Source organism: Ranitomeya variabilis, chromosome 3 (assembly GCF_051348905.1).
Source record: "Ranitomeya variabilis isolate aRanVar5 chromosome 3, aRanVar5.hap1, whole genome shotgun sequence".
In the NCBI taxonomy this organism is placed as follows: domain Eukaryota; kingdom Metazoa; phylum Chordata; class Amphibia; order Anura; family Dendrobatidae; genus Ranitomeya; species Ranitomeya variabilis.
Genome location: NC_135234.1, coordinates 549,983,594 through 550,004,467, shown reverse-complemented (window position 1 = coordinate 550,004,467; position 20,874 = coordinate 549,983,594). Strand labels below are relative to the sequence as shown.

The window sequence follows — 20,874 nt, the reverse complement described above, 5'->3', positions numbered from 1 at the left end:
GAAAAATAAAGCTCTGCAAAAAGTTGAGCAAATAATTTGCAGGTCTGCAGTTCAAGTGGCCAGACTGGCAGTCCGTGGCTTAAGCCCTTAAAATCTACCTGCTGGCATTCCCAGGATCTCTTCGGATTGCGAGATGTCACATATTTGTTGTGCAGATGGACAGTACACAGCTTAGGCAAAATACGTACTAACATACGCATGTTTTTTTTTTGCTTTGACAGATTATTAGATGTGTAGACCACATCTTGTCTTCTCTACCATGGACAGCTCCAAATATCGATTTTATGTTATAGTTAAAGAAAAAAACACTATGCACAACTCAAAAAAATGTATATATATTTTTTTAGAATTAAGACTCATGACTCATACAACGTTTAACAAAGATTGGGTGTCCCTTTGACAATAAAATTATAATTTTAAAATTTACACAAAAAAATAAAACATTTTTTTTTTTGCAAGTCCAAAAAGTCAATGTAACTATTGTAATGTACAACAAATGGAAACAATCAACTGCTAAACACATATGCTTAAGAAGGATAAATGACATTCAGACAGATTAAATGCCCGTATTTTCTAGTGTCTTTGGAGTGCGTATCTTAATTGCTGACTATTATGAATACAGATTGGCATTAATGAAGGGAAACTAACAACCATGAATACTAATTGCATTAACAGTACTTAACTGATTGTTGCTTAAAATACAGCATGAGAGTGAAAAAGATTATGATGGAAACATGTTGGCTAGTCGGCACTTTTAGACCCCATTAAAAGAGTGATGGATTTTGTATGTTTCACTAATAATAATTAATATCACAAAAACAATACCAGTCAGAAGAACATCGGTGTAAACAACAACATTGTCACTTTCAGAAGAGTTCAAGGCACATTGAAATAGTAAATGCCCTGCCTGTGCACTTGGAAAAACCTGATGAAAAGTAATAGGAATTACCTGAGGAGCCCTACATTTACTCTTCTGGATACCTGAATGGACACTTTTTGCTTGCTTTGGTTAACAATACATGTCAGTGTACCAGAGATAGCTGAATCTATTACAAGGCAAAAGTAAAATAATTTCTAACTTTAACTAGATCAATTCAGCATGTTCATAGTCATTACTATCTAAACATTTTCTTAATAAATGAGATGCAAATATGAAATCTTTGACTTTTCTGTTTGAATTAAATATGCTTCGTCATAAATAATGTCAGAGTCATTAGAAGCCTACTTGAAAATGAAAGAACCCAGAATTGGAAAGGTTTAGAGTACCCAATTCCAATCCAACGTGAATGGTTGGCACTGGTCTGCACTCAGTAACTTGGCTAAACCGCTGATGGGCATGTGCGCATACAGTAACTTGGCTAAACCGCTGATGGGCATGTGCGCACACAGTAACTTGGCTAAACCGCTGATGGGCATGCGCGCATACAGTAACTTGGCTAAACCGCTGATGGGCATGTGCGCATACAGCAACTTGGCTAAACCGCTTATGGGCATGTGCGCATACAGCAACTTGGCTAAACCGCTGATGGGCATGTGCGCATACAGCAACTTGGCTAAACCGCTGATGGGCATGTGCGCATACTTGGCTAAACCGCTGATGGGCATGTGCGCATACAGTAACTTTGCTAAACCGCTGATGGGCATGTGCGCATACAGCAACTTGGCTAAACCGCTGATGGGCATGTGCGCATACAGCAACTTGGCTAAACCACTGATGGGCATGTGCGCAAACAGTAACTTGGCTAATCCGCTGATGGGCATGTGCGCATACAGTAACTTGGCTAAACCACTGATGGGCATGTGCGCATACAGCAACTTGGCTAAACCGCTGATGGGCACGTGCGCATACAGCAACTTGGCTAAACCGCTGATGGGCACGTGCGCATACAGCAACTTAGCTAAACCGCTGATGGGCATATGCGCATACAGCAACTTGGCTAAACCGCTGATGAGTATGCACACATACAGCAACTTGGCTACACCACTGATGAGCATGTGCGCATACAGCAACTTGGCTAAACCGCTGATGGGCATGTGCGCATACAGAAACTTGGCTAAACCGCTGACGGGCATGTGCGCATACAGTAACTTGGCTAAACCGCTGATGGGCATATGCGCATACAGCAACTTGGCTAAACCGCTGATGAGTATGCACACATACAGCAACTTGTCTACACCGCTGATGAGCATGTACACATACAGCAACTTGGCTAAACCGCTGATGAGCATGCGTGCATACAGCAACTTGGCTACACCGCTGATGAGCATGCACAGATGGAAATGTTGCCAAGCACATGTAAAGAAACGGAAAGTTGTGCCGTACTGTAAGTTTTCTGCTGATAATATGAGCACAAACGATCCCTTAACTTAAAAGGAGAATGTCAACCAAGTATTGATACTTTTTAGCTACTGTATCACATTGTCAACTTTACGGTCTAATGATTTCACATAGCAATACCTAACAATAGATATAAAGGCACCAAAACTGCTGGCACTTTAATGACAGCCCGAGGACTGACACAGACTGGAAGAGACTGCCCTGTGAAAGTACATTTGAATAGAGCGACACAGAGTGTCAAAGCGCAGTTTCAAAAATAATAAATGGTTCAGATGGGTCCCTGGAAGTACGTGGCTTGTTTGCTTCTTGAATTCTGGTTAGATAAACCTAGAACAAAAAATATATATTGTGTTAGCGAGTAAATCCAGATGGCTAAAGCATATACTGGTAGTTAAAGAAAGAAAAATCTCAAAAAAGCGAGTGTTTGACATAAAACAAACAATATAATCTTTGTAGAGATCCGCAAAGTCACCAATACATCATTTGAACAATGGCCCAAATTAATTGCCAATAAACCAAAATGATAGAATTGCCTGTTATCCTACTGAGTATTGATGCAGCCACGGCCACATTATACTGATAAGACAGTCACTCTGTGCACTGAAAACACGGAGATAAATTAAAACAGGGTGACAAAGGCGTGTGGAACACAGTGTCAGCAAAAAAAGGTTTCTCATTTTCACACAAAACCAAAACACAATGGATTTGGATGTTAATATCAGCTTGTAATCCCTATATTTTACAAACTATGATTGACAAGCATTGAAACTTCAAGGTACATATATTTGAAATATCAGAGTGTTTAATTTGTACCAAAAGCAGCTACACGGCCCATAGAAATGTGATCTATGGATAGCACACCACAATAATGGAATGGAAGGCTAAGGCTCTGACAAAGCCTCATCCAAGCAACTTCTTTAAAATGTAAGATGATCCCAAGTAATAGAAGATATTTTTTTTTTCAGCATGCCTTTCAGCGTTTCAATCCCTGCGATTTCCAGCTGAACTAGAAGAGATACAGGTTTCCTGATAAATGTATAATCAGAATATAAAAGGAATGAAATGCTGTCAAGTTTCACTGTTACACAATCGGCAGTTTTTAGGAGCTGTATGGTATCTCTGTTCTTTGACAGATGCGCATAACAAAATGAAATAATGTCAAGACTTGTGTGCTCTTATCTGCCACTGTGTATGCTGGAGAAAAGGGACTTCAAATACAATTTTTTTTCCTTCCCCGATGAATGTGAAAAGTTTTGTTCGCGCCTTTCAAAAAGCAAATGCAATCTTCAAATGCTGACATCTGTCACGAGTTGGGCCAAAAATAAATGTACAGCATCTTGGAAATGTGTTTACAATGTACATATAACATAAGTGCCATAAACTGATGTTTGTTTGACAATAATAAGCTTTTTGTCCACGGTCTAATATGATTTCTCTATGTCCTTTAAACTTTACATTTCAGACTGCTGAATAGAGATAGAAATGGCCTCACTGTGCAGCAACTACACTCCGCAGTCTACTTTTGCCTAAAGCTTGCATAATGCATTAAACATGGCCAAAATTGAGATGCATTGCAGGGCGACCCTGCTATTTAGCTCCAGGGCTGAAAAGTCAATTTAATATTCACTTGCTTGAACTGCGAGGATATACACATGTATTCATTCACCGAATAACTGACAATAATACTATACATGCAGTTGGTCCACTGAGCCATTCTGAGCATGACAAGATATGAAGGCAGGAATTTACCGGGAAAAAGGGTCATTTCTACTGTGACGAGCACAGCATAACTTTGGTATTCGTGTCTATAGTGGAAAAGGAATATTGATATGGGAGCATCAAAGGCAATGGACATTTTGGCTTTCTTTCATTACATCTCAATATAGGATGTATTTCCCTACGCATAAATCTGTAAATCTTTTACATTGTCTCAATTTTCCTCTGATCTACATGACATTCTGCAAGAGAAATTACGTGCATTTCTATTTATGTTGCAGCATTCCACTATTTTTTATTGATACCCAGTGTTAATGATTTATGGAAATACTTGCTATATAACTGATGGATAAAAGGGAACTGGTCTCTAGATTTGTACTGGTCAAACTCCAGGCAGCATGAACTAGAGCCTGGCTCAGCAATTACAGTCAGGTAGATTTTACTCTGAAACGCTGGGGCATTTCAGAAAATGCATAGTTTGAAAACATGGCCAAAGACCATTAGGAGGAATCGAGACTAGTCCTGGACTGACTTCTCCCCTCCTGGAAATTTTATAACTTACCCTTCTCATGTAAAGATTAAAACGATAACTCCTCTAAAATTACCAATTATATTTCACGTTCGACATCCCCACAGTATTCTGATATATCAAACCATAATGTAACACAGTAACTACATTTTCTCACCTGTTTGGCTGTCTCTGTCAAAGAAGATGCTTCTGCTTTTCCAACTTGTTGGACCATTTTGTAAAAAAGACTTTCCTTATTTTGCAGCAAGTTGAAGGGTTCATCATATTCTTTTACTCTTCCTGAATCAAGCACCTATCATAACATGATAACTTATTAATGAAAGTACATATTACTAGTGATGAGCGAGTGTACTCGTTGCTGGGTGACCTCTGAGTATTTGCTATTGCTCGGAGATATCCTTTTCATCGCCTCAGTTGCATGATTTACGGCTTCCAGATACGCTGAATACATGTGAGGAATGCCTGTTTGTTAGGGAATTCCTACATGTATTCAGCGTATCTGGAAGCCGTAAATCATGCAACTGAGGCGATGAAAACTAGATCTCCGAGCAATAACAAATACTCAAGAGGTCACCCAAGCAACGAGTACACTCGCTCATCACTACATATTACCCATCACTATTCTCGCTATATAAAGTACCATGATTTACATCTCAGTAGCCGATAGGTTTATTATCCAAATTTCTCCCATTATCAAAGTAACACATCTTAACCAAATCTATGCAGCTAAACTAACATTAGACAGGTCACTGCAGGTAAATATAGCAGGAGTTGAGGGGCATAGGGTCATTGATCCATGATGATAGAGTCTTGTTAGGTTACCTCCCAGTGAATGGCAGTATTGCCGTATTACAGGTTCATGTAGCTGCCCGGTTGCCCAAGCTTGTTTAGCAGGGTGGTTACTATTCAGGGAAGAACTATCGTAGGTTTTGCAATGCAATTCATTACTATTACTATGAGACAACTTTCTTGATGTATATATTGTACAGACTTCTACAGCCCATTGATCCTCCTTTTCCGTATGGGTGTTCCCTGTTCTCTGAGCAAATTTTATTAGGTTCATTAATAAAGATTTGATATTTTAGAGGAGCTTTTTTTCTCAGGGTTTTTGTTGTTGGAGCATATAGTTAGCACTCTGAACCTCTCCCTCGGTACTATGAGACAGTGACAGGCAGATATACAGGTGCTTTTCACAAAATTAGAATATCATCAAAAAGTTAATTTATTTCATTTCTCCAATACAAGAAGTGAAACTCATGTTATATAGAGTCGTTACAAACAGAGTGATGTATTGCAAGTGTTTATTTCTGTTTATGTTGATGATTATGGCTTACAGCTTATGAAAACCCAAGAGTCATTATCTCAGTAAATTTGAATACTTTATAACACCCAGCTTGAAAAATGATTTTAAAATCCGAAATGTTGGCCTACTGAAATGTATGTTCAGTAAATGCACTCAATACTTGGTAGGGATCTTTTTGCATCAATTACTGCATCAATGCGGCGTGGCATGGAAGCGATCAGCCCGTGGCACTGGTGAGGTGTCATGGAAGCCCAGGTTGCTTTGATAGCAGCCTTCAGCTCGTCTGCATTGTTGGGTCTGGTGTCTCATCTTCCTCTTCTTGACAAAACCCCATAGATTCTTTAGAAGGGTTAAGGTCAGGCGAGTTTGCTGGCCAATCAAGCACAGTGATACTGTTGTTTTTAAACCAGGTATTGGTACTACTGGCAGTGTGGACAGGTGCCATGTCCTGCTGGAGAAGGAAATTTCGATCTCCAAAAAGCTCATTGGCAGAGGGAAGCATGAAGTGCTCGAAAATTTCCTGGTAGACGGCTGCGCTGACTTTGGTCTTGATAAAATACAGTGGTCCTACACCAGCAGATGACATGGCTCCCCAAACTATCACTGATTGTGGAAACTTCACACTAAACCTCAAGCAGCTTGGTTTGTTGGCCACTCCACTCTTCCTACAGACTCTGGGACCTTGATTTCTAAATGAAATGCAAAACTTACTTTCATCTGAAAAAAACACCTTGGACCACGGAGCAACGTCCAGCTCTTTTTCTCTTTGACCCAGGTAACGCTTCTGGCGTTGTCTATTGGTCACGAGCGGCCTGATACAAGGAATGCGACACTTGTAGCCCATGTCCTCTGTGTGTGTGGTGGCCCTTAAAGCAATGACTCCAGCAGCAGTCCACTACTTGTGAATCTCCCCAAATTTTTGAATGACCTTTTCTTAATCCTTTCAGGTTGCGGTTATCCCGGTTGCTTTTCCTGCCACACTTTTTCCTTTCACTCAACTTTCCATTAATATGCTTGGATACAGCACTCTGAAAAGCCAGCTTCTTTAGCAATGACCTTTTGTGGCTTACCCTTCTTGTGGAATGTATCAATGACTGCCTTCTGGACATCTGACAAGTCAGCAGTCTTCCCCATTATTGTGGATCCTACTGAAACATACTATGGGACCTTTTTAAACGCTTAGGAAGCCTTTGCATGTGTTTTTTGTTAATTTTTCTAATTTACTGAGATAATGACTTTTTGGGTTTTAATTGTCTAAGCCATAATCATCAACATTAACAGAAAAGCACTTGAAATAGATCACTCTGTTTGTAATGACTATTATAATATATGAGTTTCACTTTTTGTATTGAAGAACTGAAATAAATTAACTTTTTGATGATACTCTAATTTTATGAGAAACACCTATATATATGTGAACCATAATTGCATTATATAGATATAACACCTTGTACAGAGGATGGGACATTGCACAAGAGAGATGGAGAAAACACCGTGTGCACTGCTATTTCTGGTGCAGAGACTAGGTACCCAAATCCTTCTATATACAGAAAAAGCAGTCTCGCACTCAACTTCGGTATATTTGCAGATTTATTTGGTGCTGAAGTAGCACTGGAGAAACATTTCAGCCTCAACTAGGTTTTCGTCAGTCACTACAACATTCAGAATGAAAACAAAATATAATACAGTGTATAAATAAACAGCCAAGTACAAAAAACAAAGTATATACAATTTATCAAGAGAGCCATACTTGTAGGATAATATAAACTTTATGTCAGAGTATAACCATATGTAATATTCTCGCTCAATATGATGATTAGAGATAAATGAAATATATTCTGGAACAAACACATACCGTGCTGTGCCTTTCACGCTGCATGGACATTAGTATTGGTCAGGACACAAGTCATGTGTGATGCCTAAAATGGCGTGATAGAAGAGAGCAATGGTTCATAACCGTGTGAACGGAGAGGGTATGCATAGTGGTATGCTTAGCAAGATAGTGGTACTTACACTAGATGGTCGCCTTGTGAAAACGTACAATGGTGATAGAAACCGGATTCTGAGTAAACTGTAAATCACTGATAGTGGAGGAGAAAGGAGGAAGAAATATAGGTATAGGCCAGTGGTATATTGTGATATATGTTATATGTGCAAAAACCTCCATGTATGTTTACCTCTGAGGTAAACATACATGGAGGTTTTTGCACATATAACATATATCACAATATACCACTGGCCTATACCTATATTTCTTCCTCCTTTCTCCTCCACTATCAGTGATTTACAGTTTACTCAGAATCCGGTTTCTATCACCATTGTACGTTTTCACAAGGCGACCATCTAGTGTAAGTACCACTATCTTGCTAAGCATACCACTATGCATACCCTCTCCGTTCACACGGTTATGAACCATTGCTCTCTTCTATCACGCCATTTTAGGCATCACACATGACTTGTGTCCTGACCAATACTAATGTCCATGCAGCGTGAAAGGCACAGCACGGTATGTGTTTGTTCCAGAATATATTTCATTTATCTCTAATCATCATATTGAGCGAGAATATTACATATGGTTATACTCTGACATAAAGTTTATATTATCCTACAAGTATGGCTCTCTTGATAAATTGTATATACTTTGTTTTTTGTACTTGGCTGTTTATTTATACACTGTATTATATTTTGTTTTCATTCTGAATGTTGTAGTGACTGAGGAAAGCCTAGTTGAGGCTGAAACGTTTCTCCAGTGCTACTTCAGCACCAAATAAATCTGCAAATATACCGAAGTTGAGTGCGAGACTTCTTTTTCTGTATATTGCACAAGAGAGGACCATTCCTTTCACTTTAAATACATTTAGATTATTGCACATTCATCATGCAAAATACATAGGTGCATGACAGAGTATGAAGAAGAGTATTACAATAATGTATGTGGTAGTGTGTCAGTATCTAGCTACTTTACATGTATGTAGGTATTAAATGAAGAATATCCAAGCCATCTGCCACTGTATAAGCTATAATTCAGCCCTGACCTTGAGTAGCAGACAGTCTTTCCTCTTATGGGAAATCTGTAGTGCTGGTAACAAAAATGTCTCCTTATAAAGGCTCATAGTCCAGAATTCTTTGTCTAATACACATAGAGCGCTAGTTATATAAAGCAATGGACAAAAAATACATTTATAGATGTAACATCCTTTTCAGTCCTTAGAACAATAAGTTTCATCCTGAACATATACTTTACAGAACATTTGTAAATCACAGAGGTTTACAGTAGCCCTTAGTCATAACTTTAAAGGGAGGATTCAAACCAGTTTTACAGAAGTGCATTGACTCTGATGCTTGCTGGAACAACAGTCCTGCCCGCTTTAGAGCAGCGTTTACAAGCTCTATTGGAAATAAATTGTACATGTTGCTTATCTTGTCTAGAAGACTCTGCATATGGTTCCAGAGATATTGGAGATTTTGTTTAATAGTAACTATTACGGTCTTTACCAAGGGGGCATTGCTCACAGGATTCTCTGAGGGGGCATATCTTCAGGCTGCTCTGCAGTGTGAATAACGTCCTCTTCATAAGGACCATATAAAAATCTTCATATCTTTGGAACTGTATGGTAGATTTACAAAAAGTCTCCTGGATGCTCAGAGGAGAAGGAAGAATAAAATAAGAGCAAAAAATGGTCACTTTTGACCTGTTCAAAGGTGCTCTAAGAATATGAGTGTAAACTTTTAAGTATAAAGCACAAAGTTTATTACATTAAGCCAAACCAATAAAACCCCAATTAGGGATGTCTGGAGCGGTGATGCCCTTTAATTGCAATATAGTAACTGTTGAACAGTACTAGTAAAGGTACCTTCACACGAAGCGACGCTGCAGCGATAGCGACAACGATGCCGATCGCTGCAGCGTCGCTGTTTGATCGCTGGGGAGCTGTCACACAGACCGCTCTCCAGCGACCAACGATGCCGAGGTCCCCGGGTAACCAGGGTAAACATCGGGTTGCTAAGCGCAGGGCCGCGCTTAGTAACCCGATGTTTACCCTGGTTACCAGCGTAAAAGTAAAAAAAACAAACAGTACATACTCACCTGCGCGTCCCCCAGCGTCTGCTTCCTGACACAGACTGAGCTCCGGCCCTAACAGCACAGCGGTGACGTCACCGCTGTGCTTTCACTTTCACTTTAGGGCCGGCGCTCAGTAAGTGTCAGGAAGCAGACGCTGGGGGACGCGCAGGTGAGCATGTACTGTTTGGTTTTTTTACTTTTACGCTGGTAACCAGGGTAAACATCGGGTTACTAAGCGCGGCCCTGCGCTTGGTAACCCGATGTTTACCCTGGTTACCAGTGTAAAACATCGCTGGTATCGTTGCTTTTGCTTTCAAACACAACGATACACGGCGATCGGACGACCAAATAAAGTTCTGGACTTTATTCAGCGACCAGCGACATCACAGCAGGATCCTGATCGCTGCTGCGTGTCAAACGAAACGATATCGCTAGCGAGGACGCTGCAACGTCACGGATCGCTAGCGATATCGTTACAAAGTCGTTTCGTGTGAAGGTACCTTTAGAAAGTGCCTTGAATATGTATGATGTGTAGCAACTGATATTCTTTTATGCTTAACCCCTTCTCCTCTTGGCCATTTTCCTTTTTTTTTTTTTTTCGTTTTTTCCTCCCCTTTTTCCAAGAATCATAACTTTTTTATTTTTCCATCAATATAGCTGTATGAGGGCTTGTGTTTTTCCAGGACAAGTTGTACATTTGAATTAAACCATTCATTTAATCATGTGATGCACTGGAAAAAGGGAAAAAAATTCCAAGTGTCTTGAAATTGCAAAATAAGTACAATTTCACAACTGTTTTTTGGGTTTTCTATTTTCCATGTGAACTATACGGTAAAACTGAGCTGGCAATATAATTCTCCAGGTCAGTACAAGTAAGCAGATACCAAATGTATGTTTTTTTTAATTGCTATTTAAATAATGAGAAAAAAAAATCAGAAATTAAAAAAATAAATACTGTACATTTGTGCTTGTGCCGCCATTTTCCAAGATGCGTACACTTTCATTTTTCTGGATACAGTGCTATATGAGTTCTCATGATTTTCGCCCTGAACTGACACCATTTTGCATAAGATATGATATTTGGTGGCTTCTTACTGCATTTTATTGCAATATTGTGGCGGCCAAAAACGGGTAATTCTGGCATTTCAATTTTTTCTTATTACGCCGTTTACCAATCAGATTAATTAAGTTTATATTTTGAACGATCGGACTTTTAAGAACTCTGTGATACCAAATATGTGTATTTTTTATTTTTAATATGGCACAAAGGGGCTATTTGAACTTTTTTTTGTAATTTTTAAAAACATTTTTCTCACTTTTTACTGTATTTAATAATCCCCACTTAAAGCGGATAATCGCTCGTGCTATAAGTAGCAGTGCACGAAAAGGTATGGGGGTTTTCAGCACTCTTCCAGCTGTTCTGGCAACCCGTCGGTGCTCCATGATCACATCACGGGTTCACTGTTGGGCACATGGAATTATTTGCACCCCCTGCCATCGTGTGCTAATTATCGCTGTCAGAGATTGACTGAGATTTAATACGTTACCATCTGCAGATTAAACCCAAGCCAATTTTGCCATTAATGACCAAACCAAATTTTACAATTCTGACCACTGTCACTTTATGACTTATAGCTCTAGAACGCTTCAATGGATCCCACCAATTTAAAGACTGTTTTTTTGTGACATTGTTCTTCATGATAGTGATAACATTTATTCGATATGACTTGTGTTCATTTGTGAAAATAAATAGAAATTTGGCAAAAAATTTGAAAATTTAGCAATTTTCAAACTTTTAATTTTTACGCCCTTAAATCAGATCATTATGTCACACAAAATAATTAACAAATAACATTTCCACATGTCTACTTTACAACTGCACAGTTTTGGAAACTTTTTTTTGTTAGGAAGTTGAGAAGGTTAACCCCTTTCTGACATTAGACGTACTATCCCGTCGAGGTGGTATGGGCCCATATAACCACCGACATAATAGTACATCTAACACGATCAGCTGCGCTCATGGGGGGGATCGCGGCCGGGTGTCAGCTGATTATCACCGCGGCATAACGCGTTGTAAAGCAGTCCATTAACGCTGCCATTACCCCTGTAAGTGTGACCAACTTTTTACTATTGATGCTGCCTATGCAGCATCAATAGTTAAAACATATGTTAACCCCTTCATGACCCAGCCTATTTTGACCTTAATGACCTGGCTGTTTTTTGCAATTCTGACCAGTGTCCCTTTATGAGGTAATAACTTAGGAACGCTTCAACGGATCCTAGCGGTTCTGAGATTGTTTTTTCGTGACATATTGGGCTTCATGTTAGTGGTAAATTTAGGTCGATAATTTCTGAGTTTATTTGTGAAAAAAACGGAAATTTGGTGAAAATTTAGAAAATTTCGCAATTTTCACATTTTGAATTTTTATCCTGTTAAACCAGAGAGTTATTTGACACAAAATAGTTAATAAATAACATTTTCCACATGTCTACTTTACATCAGCACAATTTTGGAAACAAAATTTTTTTTTGCTAGGAAGTTATAAGGGTTAAAATTTGACCAGTGATTTCTCATTTTTACAACAAAATTTACAGAACCATTTTTTTTTTAGGGACCACCTCACATTTGAAGTCAGTTTGAGGGTTCTATATGGCTGAAAATACCCAAAAGTGACACCATTCTAAAAACTGCACCCCTCAAGGTGCTCAAAACCACATTCAAGTAGTTTATTAACCCTTCAGGTGCTTCACAGCAGCAGAAGCAACATGGAAGGAAAAAATGAACATTTACATTTTTAGTCAGAAAAATGATCTTTTAGAAACAATTTTTTTATTTTCCCAAGGGTAAAAGGAGAAACTGGACCCCAAAAGTTATTGTACAATTTGTCCTGAGTACGCCGATACCTCATATGTGGGGGTAAACCACTGTTTGGGCTCACGGCAGGGCTCGGAAGGGAAGGAGCGCCATTTGACTTTTTGAAGGAAAAATTGGCTCCAATCTTTAGCGGACACCATGTCGCGTTTGGAGAGCCCCTGTGTGCCTAAACATTGGAGCTCCCCCACAAGTGACCCCATTTTGGAAACTAGACCCCACAAGGAACTTATCTAGAGGCATAGTGAGCACTTTAAACCCCCAGGTGCTTCACAAATTGATCTGTAAAAATGAAAAAGTACTTATTTTTCACAAAAAAATTATTTTAGCCTCAATTTTTTCATTTTCACATGGGCAACAGGATAAAATGGATCCTAGAATTTGTTGGGCAATTTCTCCTGAGTACACCTATACCTCACATGTGGGGGTAAACCACTGTTTGGGCACATGGTAAGGCTCGGAAGGGAAGGAGCGCCATTTGAATTTTTGAATGAAAAATTAGCTCCAATCGTTAGCGGACACCATGTCGCATTTGGAGAGCCCCTGTGTGCCTAAATATTGGAGCTCCCCTACAAGTGAACCCCATTTTAGAACCTAGACCCCCCCAAGGAACTTATCTAGATGCATAGTGAGCACTTTAAACCCCCAGGTGCTTTACCGAAGTTTATACCGCAGAGCCGTGAAAATAAAAAATAATTTTTCTTTCCTCAAAAATGATTTTTAGCCCGGAATTTTTTATTTTCCCAAGGGTAATAGGAGAAATTGGACCCCAAATGTTGTTGTCCAGTTTGTCCTGAGTACGATGATACCCCATATGTGGGGGTAAACCACTGTTTGGGCGCACGGCAGGGCTCGGAAGGGAAGGCACGCCATTTGGCTTTTTGAATGGAAAATTAGCTCCAATCATTAGCGGACACCATGTCGCGTTTGGAGAGCCCCTGTGTGCCTAAACATTGGAGCTCCCGCACAAGTGACCCCATTTTGGAAACTAGACCTCCCAAGGAACTAATCTAGATGTGTGGTGAGCACTTTGAACCCCCAAGTGCTTCACAGAAATTTATAACGCAGAGCCATGAAAATAAAAAATAATTTTTCTTTTCTCAAAAATGATTTTTTTAGCCCTCAATTTTTTATTTTCCCAAGCGTAACAGGAGAAATTTGACCCTAAAAGTTGTTGTCCAGTTTCTCCTGAGTACGCTGATACCCCATATGTGGGGGAAAACCACTGTTTGGGCACATGCCGGGGCTCGGAAGGGAAGTAGTGACGCTTTGGAATGCAGACTTTGATGGAATGGCCTGCGGGCATCATGTTACGTTTGCAGAGCCCCTGATGTGCCTAAACAGTAGAAACCCCCCACAAGTGACCCCATTTTGGAAACTAGACCCCCATGGAACTTATCTAGATATGTGGTGAGCACTTTGAACCCCCAAGTGCTTCACAGAAGTTTATAACGCAGAGCCATGAAAATAAAAAATAATTTTTCTTTTCTCAAAAATGATTTTTTAGCCCACAATTTTTTATTTTCACAAGGGTAACAGGAGAAATTGGACCCCAATAGTTGTTGCCCAGTTTGTCCTGAGTATGCTGGTACCCCATATGTGGGGGTAAACCACTGTTTGGGCGCACGTCAGGGCCCGGAAGGGAGGGAGCACCATTTGACTTTTTGAACGCAAGATTGGCTGGAATCAATGGTGGCGCCATGTTGCGTTTGGAGACCCCTGATGTGCCTAAACAGTGGAAACCCCTCAATTCTAACCCCAACACACCCCTAACCCTAATTCCAACTCTAGCCATAACCCTAATCACAACCCTAACCCCAACACACCCCTAACCACAACCCTAACCCCAACACACCCCTAACCCCAACCCTAACGCTAATCCTAACCCTAACCACAACCCTAACCCCAACACACCCCTAACCCTAACCATAACCCTAACCACAAGCCTAATCTTAACCCTATTTCCAACCCTAGCCCTAATTCCAACCCTAACCCTAAGGCTATGTGCCCACGTTGCGGATTCGTGTGAGATTTTTTTCGCACCATTTTTGAAAAATCCGCAGGTAAAAGGCACTGCGTTTTACATGCAGATTTACCGCAGATTTCCAGTGTTTTTTGTGCGGATTACACCTGCGGATTGCTATTGAGGAACAGGTGTAAAACGCTGCGGAATCCACACAAAGAATTGACATGCTGCGGAAAATACAACACAGCATTTCTGCGTGGTATTTTCCGCACCATGGGCACAACGGATTTGGTTTTCCATAGGTTTACATGGTACTGTAAACCTGATGGAACACTGCTACGAATCTGCAGTGGCCAATCCGCTGCGGATCCGCAGCCAAATCCGCACCATGTGCACATAGCCTAATTCTAAGGGTATGTGCACACGCTGCAGAAAATGCTGCGGATCCGCAGCAGCGTTTCCGCAGCTGCGGGTCCGCAGCAGCGTTTCCGCAGCTGCGGGTCCGCAGCAGTTTCCCATGAGTTTACAGTTGAATGTAAAGGTATGGGAAACAAAAAACGCTGTGCACATGCTGCGGAAAAAACTGCGTGGAAACGCAGCGGTTTACATTCCGCAGCATGTCACTTCTTTCTGCAGATTCCGCAGCGGTTTTACAACTGTTCCAATAGAAAACGCAGTTGTAAAACCGCAGTGAAATCTGCAGAAAAACCGCAGAAAAACCGTGGTAAATCCGCAGCGGTTTTGCACTGCGGATTTATCAAATCCGCTGCGGAAAAATCCGCAGAGTACCAGAATACGTGTGCACATAGCCTTACCCTAGCCCTAACCCTACCCCTACCTCTACCCCTAACTCTACCCCTAGCCATACCCCTACCCCTAACCCTACCCCTAACCCTAGTGGAAAAAAAAATAAAATATTTTCTTTATTTTATTATTGTCCCTACCTATGGGGGTGATAAAGGTGGGGGGTTCATTTACAATTTTTTTTATTTTGATCACTGTGATGGGTTATATCACAGTGATCAAAATGTACATTGAACGAATCTGCCGGCTGGCAGATTCGGCGGGCGCACTGCGCATGCGCCCGCCATTTTGGAAGATGGCGGACCGACTCCGGGAGGATCGGTAAGTATGAAGGGGTGGGGGGGGGGGTGAATCGGAGCACAGGGGGGTGGATCGGAGCACAGGGGGGAGCGGACACTAGGACGGGGGAGCGTACAGGCGGACGCAGGGGAGTACCGGACTGAACGGAGGACCGGGGAGCAGATCGGTGGCAGTGGGGGGGGGCAGATCAGGATTTCCAGCCATGGCCGATGATATTGCAGCATCGGCCATGGCTGGATTGCAATATTTCACCATTTTCATAGGTGAAATATTGCAAATTGCTCTGATTGGCTGTAGCACTTTCAACAGCCAATCAGAGCGATCGTAGCCACGTGGGGGCAAAGCCACCCCTCCTGGGCTGAAGTACCACATGCCCTGTCCCTGCAGATCGGGTGAAATTGGAGTTAACCCTTTCACCCGATCTGCAGGGACGCGATCCCTCCATGACGCATACGGTGCGTCACAGGTCGGATTGGCACCGACTTTCATGACGCAGCGTATGCGTCAAAGGTCGGGAAGGGGTTAAAAATAATTTAAAAAAAAAATTATATTCTTACCTTCCGGCGTCCGCGTCAGCCTTCCCCGCTCCTCGCGACGCTCCGGTCCCAAGAATGCATTGCGGCAATGACTCCAGATGACGTAGCAGTCTCGCGAGACCGCTACATCATCACGTGTTATTGCCGCAAGGCATTACTGGGAACGGAGCGTCGCGAGGAGCATCGCTAAAGGCCTGGGCTGGATCCGGGGGCTGCCGGAAGGTGAGTATATAAATATTTTTTATTTTAATTCATTTTTTTTAATAGGGATATGGTGCCCACATTGCTATATACTACGTGGGCTGTGTTATATGCTACGTGGGCTATGAGACTCTTTCACCCGGGGCCCTCAAAAACCTGGAGCAGGCCCTGGCTTCATATTAGTCGAGCCCGGCCGGCCGTGACCAATCAGCGACAGACGCGCATTGGCGCGGGATTTGAACCACGCTTCGCCAATTGGTCGCGCCCGGCCAGCCGAATCCTGTGTATTCATTGCATTATTCTGAAATCTTTATAAATAAACTACATACACATTCAAGAATACCCAATGCGTTAGAATCGGGCCACCATCTAGTGTGGGAATAAGTACCCTTAGCAGCCGCCATTTTAATGCATATCGGTGGTCATTAAGGGGTTAAATTAGCCATCATTTTCTGGGAAAGATGAGGATTGTATGCCAAGCCCACATCAAAATCAGGGAGCTGACATAGGTCGTACCAGTACATCATACGTCGATACGGGGTTAAAGAGTAAGTGTTATAATTATTTATTTCATAAATTAATAACACGAGAAAATAAGCAACTTTGTAATATATCTTACCACATAAACTCTGTATTCAGTCAAGATAGATTATTCCATTACTGAGATCGGAGATGGCAGCTGCTACTGATAAGTTTCTATGTATGTAGGAGGGGGAGGAGCTCTGTCTCCAGCTCCTCCCATCAACATAGAATTGTATCTCTAAGAACTGTCATCTATCTCCGTAACCTACCAATCTGTCTTCACTGATGTAATCCGAATACTCAAAATTTTGAGAATGAAAGATCAGTGTTAGCAGAAAAAAAGTCAATTTTTCTAATAAGATATATTACAAAGTTTCTTATTTTCATGTGTACTATTGATTTATGAAATAAAAATTAAAACGATGATTACACTTTAACATGTCGCTCACCAGAGCTACAACCATTCTGGAGTCACAGCATGTACATAAACTCTCATGCAGATACATTATGTAATAGCCGATTCCAGTCACAAGCCAACAAGCCACGATGAGCTGAAGTGTACATTATGGTAAATACCCAGTCATATTCCTGTGCTGAAGCTGATGTATTTCATTAAAGGCTAATAAAACCTCATTACAAATGTATTTATTATAAGATTTACTCAGTAATTTATTGAAAGTCAATTTTAAAGAAAGTCAGTTAATGAAAGGAATTAGAATGCTAAACAGTGAATTATTCCTTGCTTCACTTTTCCACATAGAAACTGCACATGAAAGAAACCATCTCCCATGAACTTTTATGTCCATAAATCTGTATAAATGTGTATGTTGAGTACTGTTAGTGTGTTATTATACTCACCTACTGCGGCTTTTTCCATTATCCAGTGCTGTTCCTTTCCTCTTCTGAGTGACATTGCAGCTTTTCAGACTACCCGGCTCATTCTATGCTCTATGAGGGAGCAGGAAGTCACAGTGTGTTTCAGGTGAGCATTAAAATACATCCACAGGTGTGTCTCTAACTCACATGTTGCCAAAAAACCTACCAGAAACTTCCAAACACATGACATTATAATATGGGCAGTCGAGAATTGTTTAAAGGCATGGTAATCTTAATGCAAAGTCAGAAGTTTACATACACTAAGTAATAAAAATGCCTTAAAACATTCTCTCTCTCTCATTATTCTGGCATTTGGCAAATAATAATTATGGTAATCCTCATCAACCTAAAACGGGAAAGGTTTATTCTGACTTCATGTCAGCAGGGCCGGCTCCAGGTTTTTAAGGGCCCCAGGCGAAAGTCTCAGTGGGCCCCCCCTTTAAGGCCGGCGTCACACTGGCGTGTTTTACGGACATATGACAGGCGCAGAAAATACGGATTGCATACGGTACCATGATTCTCTATGGCCCTGCTCCTATCTTCCGTATTTTACTGATCCGTATTATATGGTCTTGTACGGCAGTAGAAAATCGCAGCATGCTGCGTTTGTCAGCGTATTGCGCAAAAAATACGCCAATGAAAGTCTATGGGGGCGAGAAAAATACGGATTACACACGGACCATGCATGTGACTTGCGAGAAATACGCAGAGGTGTTCTCTAGAAAAGCCGGCAATTCACTGCGGTGTACAGTAAAATCACACTGACAGAATAGAATAGAATAGGTAGAATAAATGTGTACACATAGAATAGGTATATATGTCAGTGAGACATATACAGTCATATGAAAAAGTTTGGGCACCCCTATTAATCTTAAGCTTAATGTCTTATAAAAATTGTTTTTGTTGCAACAGCTATTTCAGTTTCATATATCTAATATTTGTTGGACACAGTAATGTTTCTGCCTTGAAATGAGGTTTATTGTACTAACAGAAAATGTGCAATCTGCATTCAAACAAAAGTTGACAGGTGCATAAGTATGGGCACCCTTATCATTTTCTTGTTTTAAATACTCCTACCTACTTTTTACTGACTTACTAAAGCACTTTTTTTGGTTTTGTAACCTCATTGAGCTTTGAACTTCATAGCTAGGTGTATGCAATCATGAGAAAAGCTACTTAAAGTGGCCACTTGCAAGTTGTTCTCCTGTTTGAATCTCCTCTGAAGAGTGGCATCATGGGCTCCTCAAAACAACTGTCAAATGATCTGAAAACAAAGATTATTCAACATAGTTGTTCAGGGGAAGGATACAAAAAGCTGTCAAAGAGATTTAACCTGTCAATTTCCACTGTGAGGAACATAGTAAGGAAATGGAAGAACACAGGTACAGTTCTTGTTAAGGCCAGAAATGGCAGGCCAAGAAAAACATCAGAAAGGCAGAGAAGAAGAATGGTGAGATCAGTCAAGGACAATCCTCAGACCACCTCCAGAGAGCTGCAGCATCAACTTGCTGCAGATGGTGTCACTGTGCATCAGTCAACTATGCAATGCACTTTGCACAAGGAGAAGCTGTATGGGAGAGTGATGCGAAAGAAGCAGTTTCTGCAAGCACGCCACAAACAGAGTCGGCTGTGGTATGCAAAAGCACATTTGGAGAAGCCAATTTCTTTTTGGAAGAAGGTCCTGTGGACTGATGAAACCAAGATTGAGTTGTTTGGTCATACAAAAAGGCGTTATGCATGGCGGCCAAAAAACACAGCATTCCAAGAAAAACACTTGGTGGAGGTTCCATCATGCTTTGGGGTTGTGAGGCCAATGCAGGCACCGGGAATCTTGTTAAAGTTGAGGGACGCATGGATTCCTCTCAGTATCAGCAGATTCTTGACAATAATGTTCATAAATAAGTGACAAAGTTGAAGTTACGCAGGGGATGGATCTTTCAGCAAGACAATGATCCAAAACACCGCTCCAAATCTACTCAGGCATTCATGCAGAGGAACAATTACACTGTTCTGGAATGGCCATCCCAGTCCCCAGACCTGAATATCATTGAACATCTGCGGGATCATTTGAAGAGGGCTGTCCATGCTTGGCAACCATCAAACTTAACTGAACTGGAATTGTTTTGTTAAGAGGAATGGTCAAAAACACCTTCATCCAGGAACTCATTAAAAGCTACAGGAAGCGACTAGAGGCTGTTATTTTTGCAAAAGTAGTATCTACTAAATATTAATGTCACTTTTCTGGTGAGGAGCCCATATTTATGCACCTGTCAAATTTTGTTTGAATGCAGATTGCACATTTTCTGTTAGTACAATAAACCTCATTTAAACATTACTGTGTCCAACAGTTATTAGATATATGAAACTGAAATAGCTGTTGCAAAAAAAACAATTTTTATAAAACATTAAGCTTAAGATTAATAGGGGTGCCCAAACTTTTTCATATAACTGTATATATGTGTATATATATATATATATATATATATATATATATATATATATATATATATATATATATATATATATATATATATATATATATATATATATATATGTATATACACTCACCGGCCACTTTATTAGGTACACCATGCTAGTAACGGGTTGGACCCCCTTTTGCCTTCAGAACTGCCTCAATTCTTCGTGGCATAGATTCAACAAGGTGCTGGAAGCATTCCTCAGAGATTTTGGTCCATATTGACATGATGGCATCACACAGTTGCCGCAGATTTGTCGGCTGCACATCCCAAAGATGCTCCATACAAGGCAGGATGGATCCATGCTTTCATGTTGTTTACGCCAAATTCTGACCCTACCATCCGAATATCGCAGCAGAAATCGAGACTCA

General features: G+C 40.7%; 1 protein-coding gene across 2 annotated transcripts in view; it reads right to left on the bottom strand.

Annotated features, from left to right (window-relative positions):
• Nucleotides 1–465: 465 nt before the first annotated feature.
• Nucleotides 466–20,874, bottom strand: part of ABCC4 (ATP binding cassette subfamily C member 4 (PEL blood group)) — a 376,997-nt gene continuing 356,588 nt past the window's right edge. For both annotated transcript variants that reach the window (XM_077297155.1, XM_077297156.1), the window contains exons 30-31: nucleotides 4,741–4,875; nucleotides 466–2,665 (exon numbers count right to left, since the gene is read on the bottom strand). In XM_077297155.1, the coding sequence (XP_077153270.1) occupies nucleotides 2,576–2,665; nucleotides 4,741–4,875 (225 nt within the window). In that variant the 3' untranslated portion in view covers nucleotides 466–2,575. The remainder of the gene's footprint in view (nucleotides 2,666–4,740; nucleotides 4,876–20,874) is intronic.